Source organism: Herpailurus yagouaroundi, unplaced genomic scaffold, assembly GCF_014898765.1.
Source record: "Herpailurus yagouaroundi ecotype Mexico unplaced genomic scaffold, PumYag 160, whole genome shotgun sequence".
In the NCBI taxonomy this organism is placed as follows: domain Eukaryota; kingdom Metazoa; phylum Chordata; class Mammalia; order Carnivora; family Felidae; genus Herpailurus; species Herpailurus yagouaroundi.
Window position 1 is genome coordinate 50,832,878 of NW_024412401.1, and position 20,484 is coordinate 50,853,361.

At 52.9% G+C, this 20,484-nt stretch overlaps 1 protein-coding gene across 4 annotated transcripts in view; it reads right to left on the reverse strand.

Moving 5' to 3' along the window:
- Positions 1-2,332: 2,332 nt before the first annotated feature.
- ZER1 (zyg-11 related cell cycle regulator) overlaps positions 2,333-20,484 on the reverse strand; it is a 31,687-nt gene continuing 13,535 nt past the window's right edge. For 2 of the 4 annotated variants that reach the window (XM_040482562.1, XM_040482563.1), the window contains exons 3-16: positions 19,389-19,539; positions 18,744-19,180; positions 18,255-18,431; positions 17,272-17,386; positions 16,960-17,106; positions 16,418-16,591; positions 12,622-12,837; positions 11,831-11,872; positions 11,549-11,668; positions 9,354-9,469; positions 8,850-9,038; positions 7,537-7,634; positions 6,022-6,124; positions 2,333-4,019 (exon numbers count right to left, since the gene is read on the reverse strand). In XM_040482562.1, coding sequence (XP_040338496.1) covers positions 3,962-4,019; positions 6,022-6,124; positions 7,537-7,634; positions 8,850-9,038; positions 9,354-9,469; positions 11,549-11,668; positions 11,831-11,872; positions 12,622-12,837; positions 16,418-16,591; positions 16,960-17,106; positions 17,272-17,386; positions 18,255-18,431; positions 18,744-19,180; positions 19,389-19,539 — 2,143 coding nt within the window. In that variant the 3' untranslated portion in view covers positions 2,333-3,961. The remainder of the gene's footprint in view (positions 4,020-6,021; positions 6,125-7,536; positions 7,635-8,849; positions 9,039-9,353; positions 9,470-11,548; positions 11,669-11,830; positions 11,873-12,621; positions 12,838-16,417; positions 16,592-16,959; positions 17,107-17,271; positions 17,387-18,254; positions 18,432-18,743; positions 19,181-19,388; positions 19,540-20,484) is intronic. The other 2 variants (XM_040482564.1, XM_040482566.1) reach the window with 2 other exon arrangements.

The following is a 20,484-nucleotide window of genomic DNA, read 5'->3' on the forward strand; positions in this document are numbered from 1 at the left end:
CTGAGTTCTCTAGAGGGGCAGGACTAGCCCTAGGTTGCTCTGGTGACACCCTTACCTCCTTGCTATTCATTTTTAGATATTGCAAATGGGGGCGCCTGCTGGCTCAGTGGGTTAAGCCTCTGACTCCCACTCGGGTCATGGTATCACGTTGTGGGTTCCAGCCCCACGTGGGGCTGTGTGCTGACAGCTCAGAGCCTGGAGCCTGCTTTGGCGTCTGTCTGTCTGTCTCTCTCTCTCTCTGCCCCTGCCCTGCTTGTGCTCGCTGTCTCTCAAGAATAAATAGATAAACCTTAAAAAAAAAAAAAAAAAAGATATTGCAAATGGGACGAGAGCAAAGCGGTCATCCGTGGTGCAGATCCTGGGTAGAAGGGGCGAAGTGGAGTCAGAAATACCAGCACAGAGGTAGTGTGAACTCGGGCAATTTACCGAGCCACTCTGAGCTCTGTTTTCTGTCTATATAGTGGGGATTGATAGTAGCACCCCCCTGCTAAGGTGGTTGGGAGGATTAAATAATGCAAGTAAAGTGTCTAGCACTGACCTCTCCCCTGCTATAAGCCAACACCTCGCCCTGCCAGAAGGACTTGCCCAACAGGAGGCTTCAGGCTCTTCTCAGAGGAAACCTCATCAGCATTCACTGTTCACACGCCTTCAACTGGGTCCCCAGGGCATTCCCGGTGCTGCCCTGCCTTTTCCACCCACACCTCTCATGGATACCAACATCCACCTTCTTTCTCCAACAGATCCTACACAGTATGCTCTTCTGACATCTGCTGTTTTGTCAGCTCAGCACCCCTTTTTCTGTTGGGGCACTGACTCTTCCCCATTCCACGTGGTTCTGGAGAAACTGTGTCCCACACTCCACAGGTTGATAGGAGACTTGGGCACGCGACTAGAGGGCCCAACTTGGTTCCCTGTCTTAATGTCCCCAGTGATTGGTTCTAGGTGGCGGACATGTGACTCAGCAGGGCCAATCAGGATAATTCTATGAGAGTACTGTATAAATGCTGAGAAATGGGCATTCTTCTGGATCTCAGGCTTGAAGAATAGGCTATAAGGGCAACTGGCAGCTGTCTTTACACTATGTGGCGACAGACTGTGGCAGGAGAATGAAGCCACCTTATAGAGACATAGAGATAAGCAGTAACGAAAGAGGGAGTGAGAGACATCTTAGCAACATTGACTGGATCCAGCTGTTCCTGAAGCTGAGATTAACTCTAGGTCCCCAGTTGCATCAGTGAATTCCCTCCCACCTTTGACTAGCCTGGGTAGGTATTTGAGTCATGTGACTTTCACGTGTAAGTCAATCTTGGTTACTGCAACGGGTGAGTTAGTGTGCTGAGTGGAAACAAATAATCCTGAAGCTTCCAGGAGTCAGGCCCTGTGCTGGTGTCAGAGACAAAGTCGGACACTAAAGTGGTAAGGACAGATTTTATCAGTAATATGTTATTGCTGTGTGAACTGAATGCGGCTGTGAACGCCCAGGTGACTGGGTGTTTTAAAGGGAGCACGAGGGAGTGGAGAGAGGGAACAGCAGTGGCTTGAACAGATTGGGGGAAGTGAAAAATTACAAAGGGTTGCTCAGTGTAAATGCTGATTAGGCCAGCTGTGTGTGCTAGCTGGCAATAATTGAAGTTCGGTGCCTGTCCTCCCACACGGACCAGGAAACAGGGGCCTGATCCTTCCTGAGCATTACACTTTGAAGGCCAAACATTCCTTTGAAGGAATGGCTTTCAGGTCTCCTGAGTTGTAGATGATACAAATACATTTCAAAGGAACAGAAGGATTCGCAACCGTAGGCCCTTTTTAGTAAATGCTCTAAGACGGGGTGTGTGGGGGGCTAAAACAAGGGGGGCCGGGGTCATCTTAGGGCTGCGGCCTTGAGCTATCAGAAACTATGTTAGCTCTTCTGTTCCCTGCAGCACTGTTGTCCTGCTAACTCCAGTCTCCCCAGGGCCCCCCTCCACTCCTACCAGCCCACAAGGGGCGCCCTCTCTGCTCCCTGCTCCCCGTAAGCCGGGGCATAATCTCACACATAACATTGTCTCTACAATCAGACGCAACCACCCTGGGCAGGGGCCCTGTTGGGCTGTTGCCAGCTGTACCCCAGTGTCAGTCGGCACGGGGGCATGGAGAGAACGCAGAGGAGGCAGGAACTTCAGCCCGATCTGCCACCTGTCCCCAGGCTGCAGCTGACAGGGCCTCCAGGCAGGGCACACAGATCGACCCGATGTACCCTCCCTGTCGCAGGTCCCTTCGCTAGGCCCAGTGCCCAGACTGGCCACAGCCCCTCTCCGGACCCCGTCCCTTCTGTAAAAACGACACTCTGCTCTTCTCCACTTTGCACAAAAATGTATTTCTGTGACATCCCAAAGTACAGACATTTACTCAGGCCCCAGGTGGTAAAGCAATGCAATGTGAGCTCTGCCCAGGGTCTGGCTCAGGCCATGTGAGCATGGAGGGAGGGGAAGATGTGGCCTGTTTGCCAAGCTGGGGGAGCGCAGGGCGGCCGGCCCCTTCCCAGGGCTGGCAGGGACAGACTTCAGGGGAGGCCGGTGCCTCTCCTGGGGGCTGCTCATCCAGCCTGTCCTGCCTGGAGGCAGAAATGCTAGAAGAATCCAAAAACAGGCCCAGGGAAGGAGGAAGGAAGAAAGGTCATCCCCAAAGGGAAGCCTGCAGAGTCGGCCCTGCTCCCCCAGCGCCTTGTTCTGGAAGGGCATCCTTACCACTGCCTGTCTCACGAGAAGCAATTCGGAGTTACATCAAGGGAGGACCACAAGATATTTCGAGATACATTTGCGGCTCACACTTCTCTGAAACACGGCACAGAGGTTCCCGAGGTAAAGCCTGGGGACAGGGAGGAGAGGCTCGGAAGGGCCACGCGGGGCCACTGCAGGCTGTGCCCGGTGCTGGTCTGGAGGCAGTTAGCTGTTGCTGCGGGTCCGGCTGGAGTGGGGACCTCCTGCCTCACAGAGAGACAGGTGGGGTCCTCCAGGCAGCGGGGCAGGTCGGGTGGGGGAGGCGAATGAGGCCGGCTCAGTTCTGCTGGTGGGGTGCCTGGGCACCATGGGTACTGCGGGCAGGCGAAGGGCTGGGGAGTGAGGGGCAAGCCCCAGTCCCAGAGGTGCTGGCTCCCAGGGCTGGGGCAGGTGCTGAATCTGTTTGGCAGAAGAGGCAGTGGAATCTGCCAGAGTTCTGACCAGCCCTGGGCTGGGGCCTTCAGTAGCCTGGGACCTGGTGGGAGACCAGGAGGAAGCCTCCGTAGCAGCGTGGCCTCAGGCAGGCCCGGCCAGAGAACAGCGGGGCCGCTGTGAGCCCCACTCCTGAGGGTCCTCTGGGGCCGGGGCTGCCTGGGCCTGAGCACTCACTTCCTCGCCCCAGATGGCCCACGGCCGGGAGCACCAAGGCATTTGGGAGACCCAGTGGGGCTAGTTTTCATCCCGAACGCCATCAGCCACACCCAGGAGCCCGGAGGGGGTTCTCAGGCTTTGGGGGTGGGTTGGGGTGCTGGAGTGAGCTGTTAAAAGCCTGCTGCCTCTCCTAATGGGAAGTGAGGCCAGGGTCTGAGGTCACTGGGAAAGGACTGGACTCTCACAACGTTAGAGGCATTTAGTTGGGGGCGGGGGGCAGGAGTGAGTGGCAGCGATGAAGGCTTGGAGTTGGGGCTTGAGAATGGCCAAGGAAGCTGCGAGGACTCAAGGAGTGTTTCTTTTGTTTTTGTACAGAAATCATACACACAAAACTTCACACTTCCTAACCAAAAAAAATAATATATATATATATAATATATATATAATATATATATCTCACTAATGTTAAGGAAAAGCGTCGGTTGTGCAAAAGTCCCCCTGTGTCCCTTCATCCAGCGGAAGGCTCCCCGGTGGGGGTCTGCCCGCTGGGCTGCTTGAGAGCTTCCTCCTGGCCTCGTGGTCCAGAGCAGTGGCGGCCGTGGGGACGGAGGCCTCTATCTGGACGTGTCCATGTTCTCCTCTTTAAAGTTACTGCAGTGCTCAATCACCTTGCTGGAGACCATGGGGGAGAGAGGATCAGGGGGCGGCCTCGGGGTGGGCTGGGCCCAGCCCCTCCCAGCTGATGAGGCTGCTGTATTTGTGAGCGAATGTCAGCGGTGATGCTGATGCTGACTGAGGTGATGCGTTTCAAGGGGCTGGCGGGGCGGCCGACCCGTGAGGAACGCCCAGGACAACGGTCCCTGTGGCCACAAATACTATCGGTGCTCTGTGCTCCCCCCCTTCCTCCCCACCCCCCTCAGCCCCGGAGCCTCTGTGCTTAGGGGCTCCCCTGCATCGGCTCAGGCCTGACCTTCCCAACCCGCTGCTCCTTTCTTGAGCACTGTCTTCCTTCTTTACTTTCCCCCTGCACACCCAGGCCTTTTTCTTCCCCAGAGTCTACCAGTGGACCCCAAACTGCCTGCGTGTCAGATTCGCCTGAAGGTCTGAGGCGACTGGGTGGGGGCCAGGGCAACCATCCCTACACGAGGGCCCCTGACACCCTGCAGAGGCCAGGCCCAGGGCAGCGGTCAGGAACTACCACTGGCGCTCAGGGCCCCAGTCTCTCGCCACCCCCCCCCCCCCCGGGCTGATCCTGGAGAACCACTGCCCTACTAGAGTCACCCTGGACCCAGATGGCCTTCCCATTCAACACTAAGCCTTTGGGTCGGTCAGGGGCCGGGAGCAGTGTTCACGGCAGCCTCCATATGCTGAAGAGGCGCCCAGAGTAGGACAGGAGCAGGATGGGTGGAGTGACTCCTGAGCTCCCCCTCTTAGTGCCACTCACACCTGCTTCAGATGGGCCGGCTAGCTCGGATACACATCTCAGGTCTTACAGAGATGCTCAAAGGGACCGGGGTAGGTTTATGAGCCAGTCTTACCCAGCTTTTCAAATCTCCTGGGATTCCTGCTGATAGCTCCCAGACCCACTGGGAAAGAAAGGGTGGGCCTGTAGGTTTTTAACAATCTTTTCGGGTGATTCTTTAGGGAGATTAAGTTTGAGAACCACTCATTTTACCATTCTCAAACTCAGACAAATCTGTCCGTGAATGTTTATGAAGTGCCTGTGCCACAGGAAACTGCAGAAACAGACGGCCCTCAGCAGCCCAGGGAGTCCTTGTTTGGGTGCCTCTCAGCTCCAGGCCCTCCTCCCTGATGCTCCTGGTTCTACACCGTGTTTACAGCTGGGGCAAATGCAAGCAGGCTCCCTTCTGGAATGGATCCCGGAGAAAGCGAGGACTGCTGACTGCCATGTGCAGGATCCCTGAGAGTCGCTCATGCGCTGACGGGTGCGGGACCAGGGCTGCTGAGGGGTCAGACACAGTCATGAAAACCGCACAGCAGCCAGGCCCGGAAGCTCTGCCATGGGCGGGGCCTTCACACCTGGAAACCCACTTACCTTGCCTGCCAGGTCTCTACAGTGACCTCTACCACACTGCATCCTCTCTTTAGTTAGAAGGCCTTTGGCCAAAAGTAATGATGAATTTTGGGGGGCCTGGGTGGCTCAGTCGGTTAAACCTCCAACTTCGGCTCAGGTCACCATCTCGCGGTTCGTGGGTTCGAGCCCCACATCGGGCTCTGTGCTCACAGCTCAGAGCCCGGGGCTGCTTCGGATTCTGCGTCTCCCTCTCTCTCTGACCCTCCCCTGTTCACTCTCTGTCTCTCAAAAATGAATAAATGTTTAAAAAATAAATAAATAATGATGATTTCCGACCTGACTTGCTAAGGGCCAGTAATGAGAGGACGGGCTTCGTTGGGAGTAAAAGAAAATGAAGCTGACAGACGAGGGCAATGATGCTCTGTTCGGAGCTCGATGATCTAGTTTCCAGCCACACTGGCCAAAATGACATTCAGGGAGGCCCCCACTGGACGTTGGGACACTGTCCACCTCCACACTCAACTCCTGAGTTGCCCCTGGGAATCTCAGCCATTCCTAGCCCCCCGGGGGGGTGCTCCCCGCAGTGTCCCCCACTCCCCCAAACCAAGGCTGCAAGTGGAAACACTGCCCGTCTCTTACCGGGCCATTTCCTTGGTCTCCTGCCGAGCGGTGGCCATCTTGATCATGTCCTTCAGAAGGGGCAGCCCCCCTTCTTTGATCAGCAGGGGGCAGTACTTGTCCGCTGTGGGAGGGGCAGACAGCAGATGGTCAGGGTAGGTCTTCCGGCAACCTGTGGCCCAGAATCCACCCTTGCTGTGAGGGCTGCCCTCCCAGAGGGGTGAGGTGAAGACCCAGCCTGGTGAGGACACTGCTGCACCCAGGAGGAGCCGTGCTTGTGCCTACCCCCAAGGGCCTGAGTTCCTGGGCCCAATGCGGGAGCAAGGGGTGAATCCTTGGAAAAGGCTACTTTGGACCGCAGTCACATTTCTTTCCACGGCTCACCCTAATGGGAAATGTCACGCAAACCAGTGGCTTCCAATCCCTGAGAAACTTTCGTAAAAATACAGATTCCTAAGCCCTGTCCTCGGGCTTTCTGATTCAACAGACCCAGGAGCCTGTATTTATTTGCATTTTTAACAAAATACCACCAGGTGATACTGGTGACCAGCCAGGTTGGAACTACCACTCCTTCCTATTATTGGGTTCACAGTTCATGCCGATAAAGAACATTCTAGTGCTCGGTATCCAGGGCTTTACACTCTGTGGAGAACACGGGCATTTCAGTGGACCCCCCACCCCCACCCCCAACACACACAGCTCTATGTAGTAGGAGCTATTTTTATCCCTCCATTTTATAGATGAAAGAATTGAGGTTCAGAGAGACAGAGGCTTGTCCAAGGGGGTCCCAGCTCAGGGCTCTTTCCTCTGTACTACACTGCTTTTTGAGGGAAGGTACTATTTTTTGGTAAAGCTAGCCTCAAGTAATAACGAAAAAGGCGAATGCTTATTGGAGAGCTGGTATGGGCCAAGCACTGTCCTAAGCACGTCACATGTCTCATTTTACAGCAATCCTGTTTTTATCCCATTTTAAACATGAGGAAACCGAGGCCCAGAGAGGCTGAATAACCCGTGTGAGGTCACATGACCAGTAAGAAAGACAACGAGGGTCAAACCTGGCCTGTCATGAAGGCCTCCCAGGGTTGCAACTCTGTCCTCCACCCAAAGCCACCGGGCAGAGGACGGTTCAGGCGCGTCTATGGGAGGCTGGGACTCTCTTTGCGGAATAAAGTTAGGTTTGTTTTAAAGTTCTCTCCTGTTCCCTGGGAAGTCTGTTTCCTCAGGGGTTAGTTCTCTGTCTGGGTTGGTTTTACTCCATCCTCCAGAAGGCATGGAGATTTTTGACTAGTCACTTGTCTGGAAGCAGGAAGCATTAAGAAAGCTGTCTGGGAGCTCTGGATGGGCTATCTGGCCTGCCAGGCTTGCTTCTGGTGATGAGGCCAGGCCAGCCATTATGCTGGGCGTCCCAAAGATTCTGGAAAGAAGAGGGCTGTGTGCTCTTAGTGTTCCTCACCCGGTTATAAATTCCCTGAGGGCAAGTCTGCCTGCAGCCAGGGGAGCGTCCCTGTGTCTGACCAAAGGACGAGTGGTACTCACGGTAGACAGACACAAGGTTGTACAGGGCCCAGGTGGCCCAGTGCTGGCTGACAGGGGAGATGCCCTGGGGAAGGAGACGAAGAATTGGCTCAAACGACCTGTAGAAAGAAAAATCAAGGTCACATCTCATGCCAGGGGTTGGGGGAGTGCATCTTCTCTTGTTGAAGGGTTCTCCTCCCTGGAGGGTCCTAGAGACAAGCCACAAGCAGGATAATAGGATACAACAGATACAGGGGCATCTGGCCCGTCAGCACACTTCAGGCTCCACAAAGGGAGCTCCCTTGTAAGAGAGGTCAAGAGCATGGACATGTAAGGGAGGTAGGAGGAACACAGATTAGGTGGTGCAGAAACAGAGGCCTTGGCAAGAAGGAAAGACCCAGTCTTGGGGGAGGCAGGGAGATGTACCCTGAGAAACAGAAGTGTGACTGTACTTCTTAGAACGGCCTTTTTGGTGGAAGTGTGTTTATTTATTTTTGAAAGGCGGGGGGAAAAGAGGATCCGAAGTGGGCTCCATCTGACAGCAGAGAGCCTGACGTGGGGCTCAAACTCATGATCCATGAGATCGTGACCCCAGCTGAAGTCACTTAACCCACTGGGCCACCCAGACGTCCCTACACTTCTTAGGAGGGCCTTCAATGGGCCATCTGGACTCATGGTCCAAAAGCCTGAAAAATGTATGTGCAAACGCCCTGGCCCAGTGATTCACTCCATCTCTCCTTGGGAATGATGGTAATAGGCAAAGCCACAAGCATGAGCCCCTTCCTCCCAATGTGGGTTTTCAGCGTCAATGTCAGTCAGTACAAGATGGCCCATCTGCACATAGAAAGTGATCGAGTCCCATACCCTGTGGCTGGAAATTCAGTCACAAGATAGGAAGACTTGATGCCCGCTGGACTGCACAGAATTAAATCCGTGCAGAGGGAAACTGCCGTCAGAGGGGTGCTAGACTGTGAGTAGAGGTCCTTTCAGGGACTGAGCTCATGAACGGTTCCTGTTTTGTTTCCTATTGTGCGTCTGTCTTTTCTTCTTCTTCTTCTTCTTCTTCTTCTTCTTCTTCTTCTTCTTTTTTCTTCCCACAGATATGCATGTATCAAATGTCTGTAGGCAGGAAACTTTGGGTTCACGCGGGTGCTGATGTGCATGAAACACGCACCAAGCTTTATGGGTGAGATGTGTGCCCTGTGTGGACTGTTCCTCAGGGAGGCCTGACCCCAACTAGAAGAAAGGTAAGTTCTCACCAGACCTTGTTGGGAACGAGCATCCTGTCTCCAAACGGTCCCCACTCGCACACCCCACCCCTCCTCACTCCGCACCTGTAATTGATATTTCTCCGTGAGTTGATGTCCCAGCTCTGGATGGCTGCCCACATGCGTTCCTCCACCTCCTCCCGCTGGGGTTCACAGATGCCCCACGCCTCAGGCCCGTCGAACATGATGTGGGAGAGGACACCGCAGGCATTGTACGAAACCTCAATTCCGTCAGCTTTGCTCTCCAGCAGGTTGCTGCCGAGAGGAGAGAAAGACCCCTCTAAGTCCCTCTTCAGACCCCAGCTGCTGGACCCCAGCTTACAAACCAGATGCCAGATGCACTGCTGATTTATCACCTATTATCCATACCCAGGTGACTTCTAAAAGTTAGGATCTGAGATCGCTTAAGATACAGTTACAAGAGGACTACTTATGGAGGGTTGAAAGAAACCATCGGTGACATTTCTAACAGAAACCTAGGCTAAGAGCAATTACCGCAACTCAGCATAGACTAAGAGCTCTGAGCATCCTGGCAGCAAAGGCAAAAAGGGAAAGGAAAGAAATACTAACCTGAAGACACTGATAAATTGGGAAGTCATTAGTTGGGGCCGCAGCTCCTTCACCTCTGCCACATTCCCCAAGAGTCCTAGCATATTCCGATGCAGTTCCTGCTTCTCTGGGAATTCCTGACAAAATGAGAGCCATTAGGGCCACATCAATTAGTACTTAATTAGCATCTGGTATTGTTAACCTAGAAACTTGATGGGTATCTGTCTGGCCATTCCGACTGGACAAAGAAGGGGAAAAATATGCTGGCCACATACCTTCTAGCGCACCTAGGACAGTCCTGGGTACATTCTATATGGGGTTAAAATGGTGGGGACTCCTTGCCACAAAATCAAAGGCTGAGTGGAGAGCTGACCTACAAAACTGCAAATAGGACAAACAAGGTTCTATTTGCCAAAGCTCAAAATATTAGTTTAAGGGAAACTTCATAGAAACTAGAGCAAGAAAATAGAGGATGAGTGCATTTTATTTATTTGTTTAATAATTGCTACCATTTATTTATTGGGTTTAAAGTAAGCTCTATGCCCAATGTGGGGCTTGAATTCACGACCCTGAAATCAAGAGTCACATGCTCTACCGACTGACTGAACCAGCCAGGCACCCCCAGGATGAGTTTTAAATTAAAAAAAATTTTTTTTATCTTTATTTCTTTTTGAGAGAGAGAGAGAGAGAGAGAGAGAGAGAGAGAGAGATACAGAGTGTGAATGGGGGAGGAACAGGGAAAGAGGGAGACACAGAATCCGAAGCAGGCTCCAGGTTCTGAGCTGTCAGCACAGAGCCCGACATGGGGCTCGAACCCACGAACCACAAATTCGGACGCTTAACCAGCTGAGCCACCCAGGCACCCCCCAATTTTTTTTAACATTATTTTTGAGAGACAGAGACAGAGTGCAAGCGGGGGAGGGGCAGAGAGAGGGAGACAGAGAATCTCAAGCAGGCTCCAAGCTCCGAGCTGTCAGCAAAGAGCCCAACACGGGGCTTGAACCCACTAACCGTGAGATCATGACCTGAGCTGAAGTCGGATGCTTAACCAACTGAGTCACCCAGGAGCCCCTGTTTTTAAAGAACATTCTGGGGCGCCTGGATGGCTCAGTCGGTTAAGCATCTAACTCTTGATTTCGGCTCAGGTCATGATCTCATGGTTAGTGGGTTCAAGCCCCATGATGGGCTCCACACCGACAGTGCTGAGCCTGCTTGGGATTCTCTTTCCCTCTCCTTCTGCCCTCCCCTGCTCACGCACTGTTTTTCTCTCTGTCTCAAAATAAATAAACACACTTTTGGGGCGCCTGGGTGGCTCAGTCAGTTAAGCGTCTGACTTCAGCTCAGGTCATGATCTCACGGTTCGTGAGTTCAAGCCCCGCATGGGGCTCTGTGCTGACAGCTCAGATCCTGGAGCCTGCTTCAGATTCTGTGTCTCCCTCTCTCTCTGTCCCCTTCCCCACTCATGCTCTGTCTCTGTGTCTCAAAAAATAAATAAATGTTTTAAAAAATTAAAAAAAATAAAAATAAAAATAAACACACTTTAAAAAAAACAAATAGGGGCTCCTGGGTGGCGCAGTCGGTTAAGCGTCCGACTTCAGCCAGGTCACGATCTCGCGGTCCGTGAGTTCGAGCCCCGCGTTGGGCTCTGGGCTGATGGCTCAGAGCCTGGAGCCTGTTTCCGATTCTGTGTCTCCCTCTCTCTCTGCCCCTCCCCCGTTCATGCTCTGTCTCTCTCTGTCCCCAAAATAAATAAACATTGGAAAAAAAAAAAACAAAAACAAATAAGGAAAAAAAAAAAAAGACCATCCTACTGGTGGTGCCTGTCTGGCTCAGTGGGTGGAATGTGCAACTCTTGATCTTGGGGTTGTGAGTTCGAGCCCCATGGTGGGTGTAGTGATTACTTGAAAATACCATCCAAATAAATAGTAAAATAAAATAAAATAAAGCCATCTATTGGACAAAATTCTGCCCAGCTGATACCTCAGTGGTCCCCAGCTGGACTGTGGGCAGCCTAGAAATTACTGCCAAGACGGATGGGGCTGGGTTTTCCCTTGGAGGGAGGGCTCTAAGAGAGGGGGTGGGCCTGTGAGTCAGACCTCCCACAGGAACTCTGGGGAAAGGGGTTGCTGGCAGATATGATTGGTGGGAGGCCTGGGAACAGAAGAGCGGCCACGTGGGTGGCCAAGGAGGCCGCTGCCGCTGGAGACGGGCAGTACCTTCAGGCAGTCCAGGAAGAGCTTCATGCCATTGAAGTTGAGGAACATCTCGCAGTTGTCCGGCGTCTCGTCCGTGATGTTCCACAGGGCACTCCAGGAGAACTCCATCACCTGGTCACACTGAAGGCAACGGAGGGCTCAGCACGGCCCGCTTGCAGGGCCCCGTGGGCTCCCAGCACCCATGAGGGCATCCCCTAACAAAATAAGGGTCTCCTCCAGGGGCAGACCGTCCCCTCATGGGCTAAGGGAGGGGCAAAGCAGCTTCATGAAGACTCGACTTACTATCTTGTCTAGCAGTTTCTTCTGAATCAGCTTCAGCATGGTCTGTGGGCAGAGAAGAGAACTTGCAGGGGACCAGGGCTCAAGAGCTACCATGTCCCTCCCAGAACCAAGATGGAAGGAGAGTCAGCACAGCAGTTCCGTTCTTGGCTAATCCATCCTGACAAGACCAAATTCGCCTATCTGGTCTGAAGAAGTGCAACCCACAGACTTGGCATTAGCATTAGGAGGCCTGGGGGCTAGTCTCGGCTCGACCCCGATTCCCAATGTAGCTTTGGGCCTGGCCCTCCCCTGTGTGGGCTCCAGCCTAGCCAGCAATAAGTGAGATGAAGAAACTAGATGCTTCTGCTTCATTTTTTCCTCCCATTCCCGCGCAAATACTTATCCGCCCCCCTGTGCGCCAGGTACCACAGTAGGAAGAGCTGGGGGTGTCACCACGAAAGCGGGAACAATCACGGTGTCTTTCCCCGCAGAATCACAACCCAGTGGGGAGGCCGAAGTGAAGCAGGCAGTCCCTCAGAGGCTTATTTAACCCCAGTTAGAAAGACCTAACAGGGGACCTGGTCTGAGGAGCCAGGAGCAGCTTGGACAGTGGGACCAAATGGACGGATGGAGGGGCCGAGAGAAGATGCCAGAGCGTTCCAGGCGGAGGAAATCTCCAGGGACGTGAGCTACATTCATGGTTAGGAGACTCTTCCTTGGGTCTGGCCTCAATCCTTCATGCGGCAGGCAGGGGGGCTGTGGAAGAGGAAGGCGGGGAGGGAGGGAAGGGGGTGCAGCCCGCGGGCACGCACCACAACAAAGCCCATCTTGCCCACGGCCTCCTTGTGGTCGTTGTCCACCTGGCAGACCAGGGCGTTGCACAGGTGCACGGCGATACGCTGGATGGACTCGTCCTGCCGCGTGGGGTTGAGGATACTGAGCAGGAGCTCGTTGACCCGGCGGTACTGGAATTCTAGCTCCTCGGGGATGCTGAAGTTACAGAGAGTCAAGCAGCAGTTCCGCTGGACCTGGGGCCGGGCCGGGAGACAAGCGAAGCAGTCAGGGTCAGACTCGGGAGCTGGACTCCAGGGGCTCGCCAGAGCTGTGGGATTAGCCAGAGCTGTGCTGGTCCAGGAAGGCTTTCTGAAAGAGGAGACTACAGGGCTTTTTTTTTTTTTTTTTTTAAAATTAAAAAAAAAAAAAAAAAACCAAACAAAAAACCATGAAATATAATCTTCATACAGAAGAGGGCATAAAGCACAAATGTATATAGTTTTTTACAAGCATGTGTGAAGCAAACAAGCTTTCCAACAACTTTGTCACCACCCTGCCAGCACCCGGGAATCCCCATAGGTCCCTTTCCTGATCAGAAGCCCTCCTCCCCACTAGAGAGAACTACTATCCCCGCTATTCCATATCGAACATTCTCTAGCATCCTGTTTATGTTCGTTCAACCGTAGTATGCCAGGTCAACGGTGTTGTTACAAGTATCTGAAAAGCATTCATCCTTCCGTTGCGGTCTGGTACTTTGATTTATTCGTCCATCCCACTGTTGGTGGACATCCGAGGGGGGCTTCAGTGCTCGGCAGCCTCAATGTCTGGTACACGCATCCCAGCCTCCACGTACATGGGCTTCTCTGCGGCACAGGCGCCAGGGCGGGGCTTCAGGGCCACGGGGCGTGCACGTCTTCAAGTTTACCAGGTAGCACCCGACTATCTGCCAAAGTGGCCGTACCAGTTTACAGACCCACCGGCAGAGGAGGAGGCCTCAAGCTGCTTGACATCTTCTATTTCTTTCTGTGTTATCTGTGGGCTTTTTTTTTTTTTTTAAAGTATTCGCAGGGCATTTGCCTATAATTTAATTTGCTGCCATCCTTTCTTGTTAGATTTTGGGAGATCATCGTACTTTAGAGGGTACCGCCCTTAGTTAACTCTTTGTCTTTTTTTCCCCAAATACACATATATTTTTTAATTTGAGAAAAAAATTTTTTTCAGTTACGACAGCAATACTTACTCACTGTAAAAAGTTCAAATAGTACTATTTGGGCAAAAGTTAGTCTCTCCCTTTATTCCCCAGAAGAAACTGCTATTGAAAGCTTGGTGTGCATCCTTCTAGATTTTTCTATCATGCAAATACAAATATACATATATATATATTTGGGGGAGAGGAAAGGCAAAAAAGATATTATAAATATTGGTCCGAAACTTCTCCTCACTTATCAACATGCACTGGACATCTTTCCACATTAGGGCATACAGATTGACCATAATATCCCATTGTGTGGGTGGACTGTATGTTATTTTTCTAGGTCTCTCTATTGCTAACATTCTGGTTCCTTCTAAAAACATTTCAACTGTGGAATACCTAGACCCAAAGGCAGATGCATTTACAGTTTTGGCAAATTCTGCCAGTTGCCTTCCGAAAAGGCTGTACGGTTCATACCTCACCAGTTTGGGAAGCATGCAAAAGTGCTCTCCCCTAACCTTTGTCAACGTTGGGGATCACTGGTCTCTCAAGATGAAATGTAATTTCTTGTTACTTTAATTTTCATTTCTTTGATAGAGTTTATTAATTTGGGGATCTTCAACTAGCATTTTATCAAGAAAAAAAAAAAAAGACACCCCTTTGACCTGATTATAAAATCAATCTCAGTGTATCAGTCGCTCTCAAGTCTGGAGTTGGCAGGTGGTGGGAGAGCGGGCCTTCTCCTCCCTGCAGAGGCTACATCGCCACCATAGCCTTTCTGGAGGATAATTCGAGAATACATCCCAAGTGCTTTGAAAATACACCTACCCATTGTCCCTGCAATTCCCAGTCACGTATTATAAGGATAATCAATTAAGTATGGTCAGCAAAGCCTTATTTGGTATAGCAAAAAATAAAAAAAGCAACCTAACTGTTCAACCGTGGCGCTGATTCAGTACCCGCAGCCCAGACATTTTGGGCAGGCCCGTCCTGCCACTCTGTGGGGATGGGGCTTGGCCACCGCCTCCCAGCTCTAACACACAGTCAGCACCAGAGCGACCTTCCCTGGATGAGGACACTGAACACCATTCGGGCACCAGCAATTATAAAACAATGGTTAAACCCAGCTGTGGGGCGGAGGAGAGCTGGACTGTGAACAACTTTCATTTCGTAGTTGACACGTTTTCATAGTATGCCTGACCCTTGAACAACTCGAGGGTTAGGGGCCCCAAACCCCCATCCCTGGCTGCCACACAGCTGCAAATCCACATACAACTTCTGACTCCCCGCCAAACTTCACCACTAATAGCCTACTGTGGACCCGAATCCTTAGTGATAACATTAACTGTTGATTAACACATATTTTGCATGTTATGTGTATTATATCCTGTAGCGTTACAACGAAGTCAGCTAGAGAAAAGAAAACGTTAGTAAGAAAATCATAAGGTGGGGGAGGCACCTGGGTGGCTCAGTCGGTTAAGCAACTGACTTCTTGATTTCGGATCAGGTCATGATCTCAAGGTTTATAAGCTCGAGCCTGGCGTCAGGCTCTGAGCTGACAGTAGGGAGCCTGCTTGGGGTTCTCTCCGTGCCCTTCCCTGCTTGCACGAGCCAGAGCACGCACGTGCTCTCTCAAAAAAATAAGCTTTTAAAAAAGAAGTTTCAAAAAAAAAAAAAAAAAAAGACAGCAAATCATAAGAAGGAGAAAATATACTGATAGCACTGCACTGTCTTTGTCAAAATTGGCATCTAGTTGGACCCTCGCAGTTAAAACCTGTGTTGTTGAAAGGTCAGCTGTGCTTGAATTTGTTTGTTTTCTAAGCATTAGATGTCTTAATTTTGTGAGCATAAGAGAAACATTATTTAAGAAATTCTGTTATAAAAATGTTGGTCGATTATGGGAATGTTCACATTCGGAAGACACTGTTGAAATAAAAATCCACGCGATACAAACAGTGAGTGCAGAATGATCCCATTTACTAAGTAAACATGCACAGGCTAAATCTTGAACAACAGGTATTCAACAGCAACAGTGGCTATTCTGGGTGGTGGGATTATGGTTTTTTTTTTTTTTTTTTTTTTTTGCTTTGTATCTGTAATTATAATTTTTCTACAGTAGAAATTTTTGTTATTTTTCTTTTTTAGAAATGTATACTTTTTAAAAGTAACCTCTATGCCCAGTGTGGGGCTTGAACTCACGCCCCTGAGATCAAGAGTCACCTGCTCTACTGACCGAGCCAGCGAGGTGCCCCCATAGTTTTGTTACTTGTGTAATAAAAGCAGCTCTTGGAAAAAAAAATTACCTCCCAGCAAAGTGTTACAGAAGGGCTGAGGAGTCAGCATGAGTGCAGGCCCAGGGGCAGGAGAACAGGATGCCTGGGTGGAGGGTGGCAGTGGTGACGGACTGGTCAGGTGGGGCCGGGTTACAGAGGCCCCGAATGCCAGGTCCCAGAGTCTGGGAGTGATGCCGTGGGTAAGGGGGGTGGCGAGGGGGGCAGCACAGCGCCAGGCAAAAAAGGGGTGAGAGCAAGCACGGCCCCCTGAGGGGCTGCAAGCCGGCTGGTGAGGCTGGGGCACGAGGCGAGCAGGAAGAGGGGCGGCTGGGCCAGAGCATGCGGGGCCGTCACGGGTAGGGGGCTCACCGTCACCTCCTGGTAGGACTCCATGCCGTTCAGCACCACCTGGATGACCTGTCGGCGCAGCGTGACGCTCTGCTCAGAGCGGTACTCAGAATTGGTCAGGTAGAAGAGGGCAGCGCTGCCCGTGACTTGAATGTTCTTGTCGTACTTGTGGCACTTGAGGGCCGTGATGACCAGCTGTATGAAGACAGGGTGCGGGCCGGGGTTGGCGAGTCCTGTCAAAGTTGTACGGGGCCATGCCTAGGGCTCTGCAAGGGGGCTCGGATGGGCCTCTGGGGTGCAGCTTACCCCGACTCTGTTCTCTGAGAGAAGTGAGGGGTTGGGGACAGAAACTAGGGCAGCCCCGCGCTGTTGGGACAAGGCCGGTGCTGGGACAAATGAGGCACCGTGGGGCTGGGGTTCAGGGGGCAGGACTGCCGATGTCCTGGGGATGAGGAGGACAAGTGGAGGAGGGACGGGAGCTCTGGGGACATGGCTCAGCCAAGTCCAGGACCTGCCAGGCAGGGATGGGCCAGAGACCGAGGACCCCTGGGGCCAGGGCTGACCTTCAGGGCCCGCAGAAGCTGGTTGCAGCGCTCGATGCGTGCGATGTCAAAAAGCAGGTTGATGGCCCGTGAGGTGATCTCAGGCCTGTGCTCCGTGTAGGCCTCGATGGCATTCAGCACCTGCTCCTCATTTTTGTCACCACTTACCTGGGAATGGAACATGCTCAGAACCACTGAAGATGCCACGCGGTGGTGGGATCCTTGGATCCCAGCTCCGCCTCTAGCTCCAGGGCAGACCCCTTGGGGCCCCCAGCCCCACCCCTTCCCTCGTCCAGGGGCTCCCTATTCCTCCCCTCCCCCACTCCCTCTCACTTTGTAGGCGGGAATGTGTGTGAGGCGGCACAGGGAGGTCTCGAAGAGCCCAAGGAACTGCAGAGGCCTCTTCAGGGCCCGGAAAGGCATGATGCTGCTCTTGGAAGGCTCAATGCTGGGGGAAGAGCATGCCAGGGTCAGTGGCCTGTGGACTGGGGCTGCCCTGCGTTTAGAAGGGCTTCTCCCTGAGGGTGGCTAGGCATTTACTTGGGGCCCTCTTCTAGGCCCTCCAGTCTCATCTTTTTTTTTTTTTTTTCCTCTTTTTAAGGGCAAAAACACAGACCCCCACACCTCTTGAAGGAAGGGTGCCAAGGTCATATCGGATAACATGTGGGGTGGGAGACACTGTTGCAGCCACCTTCGGGAAATACTACCTGCCATTCTGGTGAGGATGTGCCACCCTTAGGTTCTACCGACAGTCATGAAGGGGCATGCCCATCGACCAAACCCGCTAAAGTATGGCTGAGGATAGGGCTTACAGCCAATTACAGCTGGATGGGTTTGAATCAGATCTTTCAACCAACCAAACCAGGAAGACACCTAATCTGTTGTGATGACTAATGCACGGTGGATAGTGCTGGCCATCTTAACGTCACCACCCCGTCTCTATCCAGTCTGAGTGTCCTAATTTCCCGTTCACTCCTCAAGCTTGCACTTTCCAGCTTTTACACATGCTGTTCCCTCTGCTGGAACACCTTTCCCCTGGGAGACTCAGAAAGAGCTTTCAGGACAGTGTGGATGCCATTCCTCCTTCTTCCTGCCTCCTTCCTGATCTTCAGGGCAACCCCACAGCCCTGTGCCTCCCTTATCACCATCCTAATATGACTCATCTGTCCCCACTAGCTCATACAGCTTCGAGAGGGCAGGGTCTGATTCGTTTCTTTATCTCCAGCACCCAGCACAGGACTCGGCAGAAGGGCACTTGGTAAATGCTTGTTGAATGACAGACACCCCGCCGGCAACCATGGCAGGTGGGTCCCCACCTAGTCTGCCCTGCCTCCTCGTCCATCTTGGAGATGCTGCAGTTCTCCAGGATCATGTGGCCAGAGATGTCCAGAGACATCAGGTTCCCCAGCTTTTGCACAAAGAGGCTCAGCACCTTGCGAGTCAGCTTGAACTTGTAGTAGCTGGAGAGGCGGTCTCGGGAGATGTCCAGGTGTCTGGAGATTGGAGCGGGGGCCACAGGTCAGAGCTGGACACAGGTCGGGGCCGCCTCAGAGACCCCTGCTCCTTCAGCCCATGGCAGGGGAGGGGCCATCCCTGCCACAGCTGCTCCAGGGCATTCTGGGAAAAAGCCTGCGGGGACCCAGAAGCCCTGGATAGCCCTGAGGCAGCCGGAACACTGGGTTTAAGGAAGGGGACTGTCTCTTTCATCCCCACTTCTGCCCGGCCAGAGGCTCACGAAGCCTCACGGGACTGCCAACACCCACCTCCCCACCCTCACCCCAGTGAGCTCTGGGCTGGCAGCTCACCGCAGCTTGTGCAGCTGGACGATGACCCGGATGTGGTCATCTGACAGGTCCATGTTGTAGAGCACAAGGGACACCAGGCTGTCTTTCCACTGGGTTAGGAAGGCCGCGTCGCTCGTCTGGATGCCCGAGAGGTCCAAGGCAGCCAGTGAGCTGAGAGGCCGTAGCAGGGACTCCACAGGGACCCCGTCGATCATGCGGCCCAAGTTGAGGAAGCGTAGGCGGCTGAAGCCCTCGAAGGTGAAGTCCTTGACCAGCACCTGGCAGGTGGGATTGACGAGGCACTCGTCTTCACAGCCCCCTGGGTTCTCCTCCTCATAGAAAATGTTCGCACAGCCGAAGAGGCTCAGGGATACGAGGGTGTGGCTGAAGCTCCTCAGCGTCTGCAGGCTCTTGGCGGACAGCTTCTCGCAGTTGGTCAGGTACAGCTCCACCAGGTCCTGGGAGCAGGCACAGCTCCGTCACCGGCACTGCCCTCCCGCCCCCAGGCCTGGGCCGCAGTTGAGCTCGGGGAGGGGGGTGTACGAGGTGGGGATGCACTGGATTCTTGTGCTGGAGGCGCGCGGCTCGGCCCCCGACTCACCGATCATCTCGAGGCTGCCTCCCCATGACCGTCCCCCCCCCCCCGGCTGGCGAAGCGGGTCTCACCTGCTTGCGGATGGCCTCCAGGTCCTGGTCCTGTACCAGGTCCTCACGGAGGTGGATCCGGGTGAGGCGGGTGCTGCGGGGGTCGGAGAAAAGGCTGAAGAAGCTCTCGTGCGGCTCAAAGTTGCAGGCGGCGTTGACCAGCTCCACGTACCTGGGAGGGAAGAAAGCCTGGCTTGAGGGGGAGCCCAGGGACCCTCGTTCTCCCTTCAAGGCTCAGCACCAGCCCTCCTGTCCCTGAAACCTTCCCTCATCACTGGTCAGCAACCTCCATCTCGTCTATTCCTTGCCCTTCTTTCTTTCTTTTTACTGATTTTTTTTTTTTTTTTTTTTTAGTAGGCTTCACGTCCAGAGCAGGGCCCAGCGAGAGGCCCAATGTGAGGCTTGAACTCCTGACCCTGAGATTGACCTGAGCTGAGATCAAGAGTTGGACACTTGGGTCCCCAGGCTGGCTCAGTTGTTTAGGTTTCTGACTCTTGATCTCAGCTCAGGTCATGATTTCATGGCCAGGAGATTGAGCCTCGCATCAGCACAGAGCCTACTTGGGATTCTCTCTCTCCCTCTCTCTCTCTGTCCCTCCCCTGTTCATGCATATGTGTGCTCTCTCTCTCTCTCTCTCAAAATAAATAAATTAAAAGAAAAAAAAAGTCAGATGCTTAACACACTGAGCCACCCAGGTAGGCGCCCCCCCCCCCCACAGCCCCTCTTTCTAACAGTACCTATTTGGGTCCCGAGCACTGTGCAGGTGAGACAGAGTGGCCCCAGGCACCATGGGTGCAAAGGTGATGAAGGGGCCTCTTATCAACAGCCAATTCCAAGCTCTTCCCCCCGAAACCCTACACATCTATAACAAACATACACGTCCACACTCCTCATCTTTAAGCCAGCTTCTGATTCCTTGATCAGCCCCTCCCAGGACCCTTTCCAACAGGAAGATTAAGCCAAGGAGTTTAAGGATCCCAGCTGGGTACAGGGCAAGCACTCAATAAAACCCTGCTGAGGTCAGCTAATGTAAGATTCCTGGTCTGGTGGAAAAGGCTTTGAGTCAAACACTCTGGAATCTAAATCCTGGCTTGACTGTTCACTACGTGGGCAGCTT